Here is a 12,078-nt window from a genome sequence, read left to right on the forward strand (position 1 = left end):
TAGCAGTTGACACATACAATTCAAACCCATATTTTTCAAGGGTCAACTGTAACTCTTTTCAAAATTGATCATTACAAAGAAATGATAAAATAAAAGATAAAGGAGGGAGAAATCTCATGACAAAAAAGGCATTTGGGCTGGAAGCTACAAACTCTCACCATCATTATTAGATTTTTAGGATCAATTATATTCACATCTGTGCTTTACAGAGTTGGATGGCAACAAGTTATATGATATTTGCCCTTAAAGATCTTATAATGTAAATGGCAAGAAACAGTGCAAAAACTGTGGTCTTACTGTTTATATTTCTTTATTTATGTTAGTAAATGACCTGTAGTAGGCATTCTGACACCTGGAAACATTCCAACTGGAGAAACAATGCTGCAACTGCCTATTTTAATCCTATTATGCAAACCTTGGGATATGTCTTTTTCTTTCAACCTTATGGCCTTTGTCTTATTTTTCCTTCAGAGGGATGGAGGACTCTGGTGATGAATCTAGTGCTCGATAACAAAACATATACTCAGTGATGTCCTTCTGCCTTGTATTTTCCTTATTTATCAACAGTCTTACTTCTTTTGCTATAATCCTCTTGAGGACATTTTTGGCATCTTGTATAATGCCTTGTATTAGTAGCTTAACTATGATTTGATGAATGAATGAGTAATAATAGAGAATAGAAAAACTGAAAAATAATGTACAAAATATGTACTAATAATTTGATATCGATAGCAAAGGAAATTGCTCAAAGAACCCAGTGATAAAGCAAAGGTTCACTCTTGCAAATTTAAGTCCTGGACTATTCATACCAAGAGAATCTCCCAAGAATGAATCAGAAATATAATCAGATGATGGGTCATGGATGACAGTTGTTGACGAGTCACGGACGTTTTGAGTTTTGAAAAAGCAATTATCCACTTGAGAACTCAATAAAAACAATTGAGATCCAAGCTGCCAAGGTCATGTAGATTAGCAAACTACTAGTAGGTGGGAATCCTTTGTTTCTGTGAATGTGTGATACAAATCCTGACCACTGCGCACCTGTGTTTAAATTGTCCCTCTCTAAAACATCTAAAATATATTATCAAACTGTGATGTTCCCTAGTAATCACTGTTTTAAAACTACTATTTTTTTTTTCAAAGAAAATTTTGGAAACAGAATCCTAAAATAAGAAATTACTTAGGTATATTCTCTCAAGGGAGACTGGAAAAGGAAATAGGAAGTAGAACTTATATAACTAATTAATTCTTTTCATGTTGAGACATGTCCAGAAGCAGAGATCTAAAGAGCTAAACACTTTCCTACCAGCTTCAAAAGGTGCTTTAACTAGGCCATAAGGACAGATATGGAAGTAGGTACTATATCCACCATATTTATTATTTAGTTTTGGCTTAATATTTGTCCATAGTAGAGTCTGAGAAAAATAAGGACCAAGCACTTTTCAATTAAATGACTCTATCAAAATCTGATTAGGAGCTTGCCATTCACTAAAGAAAAAGTATGGTACAGACTCAGGACTAAAAAAGTAGCAGTCTAGAAACTTAAGGCTGTGGCTTTAAGCTGACGTGCTTTGCAATTCTATGTGAGGTCCATGCAAATCTTATGAGTTGATGATTACTTGTGAAGAGGGGTGAAGTGAATTGTGTGGGGGAAGGTAGGATAGAACTAGCTGGAGGACTTTTAATGGGGTCTAAATATTTTGGCTCAAAAATTGTCATAATAAACTAAGCAAAACCATCACTTGGCTAACTTGTTTTTAGAGGTACAGAAATCCTATTATTTTACCATGGTGTGTTGGGGTCCCCAAGACCACACTCATTTTCAGCGATTCACTAGAAGGACTCACAGAACTCTGAAAAGCTATTATACTCATGGTTTTGCTTTATTAAGTGTAAGGATACAGACTGAAATCAGCAGAGAAAAAGGTGCATAGAGAAGAGGCCAGGAGAGAGCAAGTGCAAACTTCCAGTTACCCTCTCCTCATAGAGTAGTACAGACAGTGTGTAATTCTCCCAGCAGCAATGTGTGATTACACATATGACATATTGCCAACCAGGGAAATTCACCCAAGTCTTGGTGTCCAGAGTTTTCACTGGGGGTCAGTCATGTGGATATGGAGCACTCTTATAATTTACCTTAACTATTCAGTCTCCAAAACCCCCAGGGGTCAAACTGATACAATGTGGCCAGAGCCTCGGGTAAACAAAACCAGGCATTCACCATAAATCACATTGTTTGCATAAAATATCTGGTGTGACCCCTGACCCCAGGTGTAAAAAGACACTCTTATCAGGCAGGATATTCCAAGGGCTTATAGGTTACCTCCCAAGAGCTGGTCAAGGGACAGTCTTTCAATTTGGATTTTGCAAGGTTTGAGCAGTTCAAACCTGCTGAATTAGTCCTTTATGGCACCAGATGGTAATGAAAGATTTCCTTGATCCAGTGTTTTGCATTTCATAGACATTTTACCTGCTACTATCAACTTAAGTATCCCAAGTATACTTCTGTTGATTTATCTCCTGCTGAATAATCTTTATTGACTTATCAGTTCCGAAGGAAAATGGTCCAAATCTCTTAAAGTTAGCCTTAAAGGTTCACTATGTGAGGTCAGGGACCCTGGAAGCCAAGTACCAAAAAGTTCCTAGCATATAGGAAATATTTAATATATGTTTTGAAAGAATAAATAACATTCTACTCTTTGGATTATTTCTTGTTCCCAGTATCTTTGCTAACATGACTCTCTCATTCTATCTTCTGCAACAGATTGAATTTTTTAACCATGTTTCAAGGTTTTGGTCAAATTCCACTCCTGTCATAAAGCCTTCTTAAGCCTTTGTAGCAGGCATTACTCCCTTCTCCTCGGGTTTTCCCTAATTTAATTTATTTCTGAGATGCACTTGTCATGGTCCACCTTACATTATAGTTGATTATGAATGTACCTTTTTACCCAACTCTAGATGTTGGTTTTTAAATACAGAGACCTTGAGCCACCATTCTTTATAGTTCCTAGAATTTCTACCATAATGTGTTGCTTTAATCCATTAGATAAAATTGAATATTGCAATTATTTAATCATAATTTTTTTTCAAGCTCATATTGCCAAGCTAAAATGGGGCTAAGGAAAATGTAACTACTGTCCAAAAATGTCTTGTTGTTGAACAGTCTGAATCGCTGAAAGGTGGTATTACAAGCTTTCAAATTAGAGTAAATGAAAGGTAGATTAGACCAAAAACATAAGAACACAGTGTACAAAACAGCTGTACTGTGTCCTCAGTGGGATCATCTAAATTATAAATATATATCATCTTTCCTGCCAGTGTACTCTTCTGAAGATGCTGTCAACTTCAGGGCTTTGGGGATTTGTCACCGTAAGTCTGAAATTAGTTTGATTAGTTTTGCTGACATCTAGTATCTCAAAATATCTAAAATCTACCTTAGAAATCAGAACTGGCAAGAATTTCAGTGGCAATAATTGAATTTGTGTCCATATCAGGATGCTAAAGTTTGACACGTGAAACAGGTCTAGAGACAGCCCTTTGTTTAGGCTCCAGCAATGCAGGGGTGGTTGAGGTTGTAACTGGGTCATAGAAATTAAGAGTCAAAAAGTTAGTTGCAAATAAATTATTCCCTCAGTACAAGGAGAACCTCTCTATTTGCTTATTCTTATATATGTATCTCCTTTTTCATGCTATTCTTGCCCTTTTTATTTTTCCTTCTATGTTATATGATTTTGTCAGCCCTATCTTCTGCCCAACCTTGGTTTATTGTAAAATATTTTTTATTAAACATCTACTATGTGCATAACATTTTACTATTCACAAAAAACACAACCACAAGAGATACATTTAAACGTAATGCCATTTTGTTAAGCGGGCGGTCAGTGGTCCGCCAGGAGCCCTGCCATTTCCTGGTACACTAACGTGGGATAGGGTTTCTACCTCTCAATAGATTATGGTGTGTGGCTGGAGAGAACGAGCTCAGAAGAAATAACTATGCTTTTTCTGTGGTTATAATAGAGCGGTGAATAAAGTGCTATGAAAACAGTTGTGTGGGAATTTAGTTCTCTAAGGAAAGGGAAGTTTCAGAATTGAAGTAATAAGAAAATTCAAAGAAGAAGAAAAATGTGGAGCAAATGCAAGTATAGGGGATATGGAGAGTCTTTCCTGGAAAGCAAGAAACCTTCAATTAGAAGTTATTAGTCAGGTTTAATGACTCTTTAAATTGAAAGATTACACCCTTCCCAGTTTTTCATCATGTAGTTTATATAGCTTTCCCTAGGCTGAGTCCACATTATAGGCCCACCTATAAACAAATAATTGCTCAGTATACCGGGACTAGGATTAAGAAAACCAATCTGGAGAGCAGTCGCCGAATGAGACTGTGTTTCCCCATAATGTCACTGTATGATTAACTGGCTATACCACTGTATTAAAGGAAAGACTTTAAGGAAAATTAAGCAGGGAAAACTTTCCTCCTTTTCCAGTTAGTCTCACCAGGGTTTTTCCCAGTTTCTCTACCTGTCAGGTTCTTATGTTTCCTTAAATGTATGCACTTTTAATATATAACGTGAAGTGTTTTACCATCTATATGATATCAATGTCCTATTATACATCCATGTTCTAGTTTAATGCCTTTGATTTTGTCAAATATCATGTGTTCTAAAGACAAAGTAATTCAACAAATGGACACTAGTGAACCAAACTGATTTTAGTCAGTTTAACTTTTTGCTGTATTTATCACATATAACATTTACTCCACACTCTTGATGTACAGGAAGATCAAAATTGTAACTTTTACGACAGTAAATGAGTGTCCAATATTCTTCTCCATCAGTGGAATTAGAAAGGATATACCTTACTAAGGAATTTTCAAGCAGATTTTTAAAAATACCATCACACTTTAAATGTGTTTGAGAGGTAAAATGAAGAATGTACAGTTTATTGTTTCCTTAAACAGAAATAGAGACAATTCTTAATTGTGAAGGGCACCTGTTTCTAATGCACGTTTCTATTCATAGGAAAACGTTGAAGGAGCAGACTGCAGGCGCTGCAAACCTGGCTTCTTCAATTTGCAGGAGCGCAATGCCAAAGGATGTGACGAGTGTTTCTGTTCGGGGGTTTCCACCAGATGTCAAAGTTCCTACTGGCCCTATGGCAGCGTAAGCAGCAGCCTTTTCATTCCCTACGCCGTCCCATGGGCCTTCTTGCTATGGTTCTTTTGTAAGAAATCTGATTTTTTTCCTGTACAGTGAGCTTCTACTTAAAGCTATCATACAGAAGTGGTGGAATTTTCCTTCAAATGCCATTGGTGTACTTTGATCAAAGTCTGTAAGGTTTGATTTGTAATAGTGTTGTAGATGGGAACTCCTTGGAATATGTAAACACTAGTCTTTTAAGTGTCCATGATTAATATGGAAGCAATAATGAAATTAATGTTGTTCTAGCCCCAAGGGAAGGTGGCTCAAGAGAGAAAGCATCAGATGGTGATATGAAGAATTAAGTTATTCACGCACCAACATTTTTGATATACAAGTTACATATTGCTTTATTACTTCTCTATATAACACATATTACCCACCAGCCTTCCGTTACTATTTGATGTGGCACAGGTCCTTTCATTGTTGAAGGGGGTCACCGAATTTGAACACCTTTGTTCTAAGTTGACTTAAAAATTTTCTAACTGCATCTTTCATAGCCACTGGAATTTTCTTCTTCTAACATAAACATAAATACGTTTGCCTTCCTTCCTCCAGTGCCCACCATGGTCCCCATTGCCTTCTCAACTCTTAAAGAGAGTTGTCTCTTTATAGAAGAGAGATTTGTCTCCTTATAGAAGAGATATGAAAGGAAACTGGGACCTTCAGGGATTTCAAATAGCCTGAGTAGCTGCTTTTAAGGTACAGACTATCAGGAAATAAGCTAGAGAAAGAGAAGCGAAGAGGGGGAATGAGAAACTATGCCAGTAAGATGGGGTTGAGCATGCCAAGCAGTTGGATTTTTATGTTTAGAGTCATTGAAGGGTTTTAGCAGAAGAGTGATCACTCTTTTACAGAGATCACTGTTTCAATAAACTATCTTCGTTTCTTTCAACTTTAATCAGCTTACTAATCCTTAATACAACCATTGTAGATTTTTCTCTGCCTGTATTGCTTTTAAATCAAGTCTGAAATATTATGAGTAGTTTCTGATCAGTGTCTCATGTCTAAAATTGAACCTATACTTTATCAAATGCGTTGCTTTGGGAGCAGAATGTATAGAAGCAACAGCAAATGGAAATCTAGCCTAACTTCCTCCTTTTGTTTATAGTGCCCCCACCCCCCATAGCCTCATTAATATATTGAAGTATTCTGGTTAGCAGAGGAGCACTCAGCCTTGGTCTTCAGAAACCAGGTCCACTGATATTTGTTTGCATTTCGGTAAATCTTCTGAGAAGAACTTCTTCCGAATCTTACTGAGTTGTCTTAGAATGTCTGGAGGGTGTTGGAAAGGGAAGAAAATAAAGTAATATATGTCTTATTGTCTAGCTAGCCAGTAAGTTTTTACCTGGTCTCTCTCTTTTGACCAGGGCAGTCCCAGCAATTTCACAGCTCTGGGAGATACAGAGTCACATGACTTCTATGTAAAGAAAATTTAAAAATATATATTTCATCCACATATAATCATCGTTCCCATTCTTACCCTTATCACCCACAATACTAAGCAGCTCACACTGGTCTATCCAGCACCTTGCAGCTGTAAACCTCAGTGCCCAGTGTTTTGTCCTGACCTGACAGTTTAAATTACAGTTGTACCTGTGTGCCCACCCCTGGCTGGAGTATAACTCTGGAAAAGCAAATCATTATGACTTCCTTAGGTCCTCCTTTAAGGCTTTTTTCTTTTCTGGGCCAAGGATCTAAGCCATAGATTCCTGTAGCATTTCTGACACCATGGGAATGTGTAGCAACAGTATTCTGAGCTGTGGCCTTGGCAACAGGGTAGGCTGGTGGATTAAAATATTTTTAAGTCTCAAAGTTGACATTTAAATAAATAGGAAGGGAGGAAATACTGAATGAAAAACCGTCTTTCAGGCACTTGCATATTTTATTTATTTTCTTCCTGTGCTTCACAAATATATAGGCAATACCTTTTAAAAATTTTATTCCATAAACAATAGGAAATTAAAAGCGGAGTGAAAAATATGAAATTCAAAGTCAGATTATTTGATATTAACATTATAACCATTGTATAATTTTGAATGAATTTCTGTTTTTAAGAAAGGTATTTGGAATCATGATTTTTTTTAAAAGCATTGAATCAATGAAAACATTATTATATGGTATCATCCAAACTCCTAGAAACTAAAGAAAAAATAGGAACCTATAATGAGTACATACGATAAGTTTAGTGACACAACTCTCATATTTTTGTCAACTTGTATACTTTCTGTTTTTTTAATTTCTAAATAAATGGACACTATAGGAATTTGAAAGAGAAAAGAAGTGGATGGATTTTGTTTTTCCTAAGTAATGATGATTGTGTGTTTTTGTTTAAGATACAAGACATGAGTGGCTGGTCCCTGACTGACATCTCAGGCCACACTCGAGTGGCTCCCCAGCAGGACTTACAGCCACCCCAGCATATCAGCATCAGCAGCTCGGAGGCCCGCCGCGCCCTGCCCCAGGACTACTACTGGAGCGCACCAGCTCCGTATCTGGGAAACAAAGTGAGTCCATATGCTGCTTGCTTCTTGCTACTTTGCTTTAATAGATCAGTAAAGGAATGGGTTTTATCTAGTATTCGTTTAAAGAAGGTTAAGAATATCAAACATATACTCTATCAGATTGCCAGAAACAATGAAATCAGATGGAATTTGACATTTTTCCCATGTCCCATGGGCCACGGCATCCCCAGTTCACAACTTCACATAGTTGCTGTCCTGTGTAAATTTTTGAATCAACAAGTAAATTAATGAGGGCTCTAGAATATTTTTGCAAAGCAAATTACAGATATTGGAAGAAACCATGTTGTGTTTACTGGAAATAGCTGTTTTTCCAGAGTTGTCTATGGTGGGATACTTAACTGAAATTTTCCTCATCTGTTTCTATTTCATTTCAAAACTGGTATTCAAGAAAGCTACTTTTTCTACCTTGTATGAATGTTAATTGGAAATGAAATTTATCACGTAACTAATGTATGCTTGTCATGAAGCTTGTGTAAACGGCGTATTTCCTGGAGCTCAGATAAAGCACTACTCTATAAGAAATGCCAGACTGAAAGCACATGTTTGTTTTAAAGCTCACAAATAGAAACATAGATAAACAAACGTAGTAGCCTCAGGAGTATAGGCACTTTTTCCCCCCCAGTTGTGGATTAAGTCTATCTAGACAGGTGCATTGACTTTTATCATTTTATTTTGCGTAGCAATGTTGGAAACAAATTTTGGTGTAGTGACTCTAAATGTGAATACTTGCTTGTTCTGTGAAAGTCAATACCTTGTCACCTGATAGTCAAATTAACCTGATCAGACACAGAAGAACCCCTTAGCAAACTGAAACTTCTTAAGCCTAGCTTTTACCTATAAGAATATAGTGTTACTTTTGAAGAAATCTTTGCTGGTTAAACAAGTAAAAATATATTTATAGTTAGTGGTTCTCTAGCCATGGCATGTAACTATTGAGAAAGAAAAATTTAATAGTAGTTCATATGTTACTTTGTGAATGGGAAACTGGTAGTTTTAGCAAATTGAAGAAATTTTAACTCATGGCTAGTTTTTTTTATTTTTAGTAGGCTTCAAAATACCATTATGAAAAAATGTGTAAATGAATAAAACATTTTCAATTAATATATTTTAAAAGAGACATTGTATGTTGCATAAAATTCTAGAGCTGCAATAAAAATCTAATTAAACATTTATTTGCAAGGCCCATTACAATAAGAAGTCATTCTATCCTATTCTATTTAGGAACCTCCTTATATTCCCAATAAGAATAAAATAGCACATAAGATTTGAATGTCTACAGCTTAAATTTGCCAAAAAAACCCCACCCAAAACTGTCAAGTTTTTTTTTCCTGCTCTGAGGAGTTTAGAAAAAAGCCTTGGGTCAAAATTAGATGAGTTTCAGAGGTCTGGTTTTTCTTACTATAGTAAAATTTATTTAAGGATAGTTTATAGTAGAATATTCTTTACCATATTTTTGATCATTTCTTCTTTCGTCATATGCTTTTTTCTTTCTGTTGGCTGAAAATCAAGCTGACAGAAGGAAAGCAAGCAAATGGGATATTAAATAGCATCAGAGTAAAGAATGTGGACATCCTGTTTGTAAGTTGTTGGTTCCCAAAGATAACTTTCCTTATCCTGACTGAACTGTTTCTTCTAACCACCCACAATGAAGCACTTCATGTTCTCCACAGATCATTTTCACATCAAAAAGCTGTGCTTGCCTCTGCTTCAATTTCCATTCAGTGAACAAAATAATGGTAACAGGGTGTGCAAATTATTTGAATATGGAAGATATTTTTTAATGTAATGTGGAAGCCATCAGTGGTTTACTGTCAGATATCTCAGTATGAATGAAACAATTTGCCTTAATAACTGAACCATATAAATTTTTGATACTACCAATAATACTGCAGCTCCCACAAATTACCACAGTACATCTTAACTGTCATGTCGTATCATGTAAATTATAGTCACGATGACATGCTTAGCTTGGTTGATTTAATATCTTGCTAAGGAAATGGAAAATTGTAGGGACTTGTTTATAAATTCAATAAAGCCACTTTTCTAAATAGTTGAGGCTAAATTCTTTACCAGTAATTGCTGTTCGAATCAGAGCCATTGCCAGAATCTCACAGAAATAGTCTACCAAGAAACTAGTGCATCTGCTTAGATACTGAGTTTCATTTACATCCATGACCAGGAGGCTATGGGTACATAATTCCTCCTCCACTTTTTTGGTGTTAATTTCTAAGTCAAAAAAATATTTATATAACTAATTTTCAAATGTTTTCCAAGTCAGTCTCTTGGTCATATAGCTACTTACAACATGCTCTGTGCTGTGCATATTCTACTGTAATGAAGATGTCACGTGCTAGTCTTCCATTCTTTTAAGAACCTAACCCCAAATAATCCCTCACTGACATGGGAAACACTTTGCTAGCACAGAGGTCCATCTGATTATAGTAAAACTCAAGAATAGTAGGCAGTTTACCAAAGGAATATTTTTTGTCCTAAGAAACATTCGTATTGACTCTTTGGAGTAATGAGAAATACGTAAGTGAATCCGTGTGTATGTGTATGTGGATAGTAGGTGAGGCCTAGAAAAACTCAGCACAGTTTTATACTACCCATTTAAAAACTTTACCTGATCTTAACTATGAGTTAATTCCCCAATGACAATCTTGAAAAAAAATGGGCGTGTTTTATTCCTCATGTGTGAGTGAATATTTAGCACCATTGGCATAATCAAGTGTTCATTTCTTCCCTCGTTCTAGATAGTCAAGGCAATTGAAGTCAGGTACCCACGGGACTGTACTAGGCAGCACTTCATTTTCCAAATGCCTGACAAATGTTAATGCTTGGTTTTCGGGCCTTTGTTTAAGCACGGAACTAGGCAGGGGTAGAAGCAGCTGCAGGACAGAGTCCTGCTGCTTTGCTACAGGCTTCAGCTATTCAGAAGCAGTTTGGGTATTTCAGAGTTGGAATAATTTACTGCGTTAGTAAACTAAGTGCAATTGGAACATTGAAATAATCATTTACTTAAGGTGGCCCTAGTGGCCTGAAGTAGTGCAGCTTCCAAAAGCAATTCTCAGCTCTTCTATAAAGTTCCCAGAGAACCTGGCTTGGCCTGTCGTCTGCTGTTCCTGCGTTACCATTAAGGTTTGAAATGCTGTCTCGGAGCATTATTAAATTAATCTGTTGTGACTTGTTCTTTACAAAACAATGCTTATTTCCTACAACATTATGTTGTCTTTTTCTCTTTCCTATTTAAATAAGCTTTTAAATTGTTTCATGTGGCTGCCAAGTGTACCTATAGCCTAGCTTAAAATGCACATTATGAGTCTGCTGACAAAATAGCATCTGGCTTCTGAAAGAAATCTTTGGTACTTTTGTGTCGTGCTTGCTTGACTTTCAATTCTGCCTCTCAGATCCTAAATTAAAGCTGTAGATTTGAAGGAGATTGGCGTTTGAGGTTTACAGGACAAGGTAGTTTTTGTCACATAAAAGAAGCTTAAAAGATACTTTGTGATTAATGCTACTTACTTAACAGCAACAACAAAAATGGTTTTATAAGGTTGCTCAAATGACTCGAATTGGGGTTTATGTGAAAGTTGGAAGATGATTTCAGTAATGCTTAAAAAAAATAAAAAACAGTAACAGGCGTGATCCACTCTCCCTTTAGCAGCACAACTTGTATTTGTGATTTCTTTGTTCCACCCTCTCCCTCATCCTTAACTTCCTCCAATTTAAGCCTTGGGTTAATTAAGAAGGCAGCATGTATGTGGAGAATGGCATGGCCATAAAAGTAAATAGAATAAATAAACTGTAAATGAATTTTTATTCCATGAATCAAATCTCATCAAGAATGGTTGTTGTGATGGAGTAGTACCAAGAAAAATATTTGTTGCATAGAATAAACCAAATGAATTATTAGGGGTAAATGAGAAAATATATTTATTAAAAACAAAGGAAAGCCAAGAACTCATTTATTGCTCATAGTTATGAACTGTATTCCAGAGCAAAGTCCGTTACTACTTAATTAATTACAACAAAATCCAGCACCCAAATATGTAAAATTCATCATGCTGGGCATCAAATAAAAAAATTACCAGGCATGTAAACAAGCAGGGGCATAAGAACCATAACCAGGAGAAAAATCAGTCAATTAAAACAGATAAGAAAATCATGCCAAGGTATATCAAAATCAAGTTTTGAAAGAAAGAAAGAAGAAAAAAGGAAGCAGTAGTAGAGATAAAGAGAAAATCCTAAAAGCACCAGAGAAAAAAGGGATGTAACATGTACAGAAGAACAAAGAAGATTCTTGTCAAACATGCTACAAGCCCAAATACAGTACAGGGATATTTTAAAGTACTGGGAGA

At 36.0% G+C, this 12,078-nt stretch overlaps 1 protein-coding gene across 1 annotated transcript in view; it reads left to right on the forward strand.

The window, feature by feature from the left end:
- Positions 1-12,078, forward strand: part of LAMA2 (laminin subunit alpha 2) — a 458,292-nt gene that overhangs the window by 206,820 nt on the left and 239,394 nt on the right. Inside the window, exons 11-12 of the mRNA XM_087817608.1 lie at positions 5,019-5,159; positions 7,532-7,702. Of these exons, the coding sequence (XP_087673734.1) occupies positions 5,019-5,159; positions 7,532-7,702 (312 nt within the window). The remainder of the gene's footprint in view (positions 1-5,018; positions 5,160-7,531; positions 7,703-12,078) is intronic.

Source organism: Miniopterus natalensis, chromosome 5 (assembly GCF_054644295.1).
Source record: "Miniopterus natalensis isolate mMinNat1 chromosome 5, mMinNat1.hap1, whole genome shotgun sequence".
NCBI lineage: Eukaryota > Metazoa > Chordata > Mammalia > Chiroptera > Miniopteridae > Miniopterus > Miniopterus natalensis.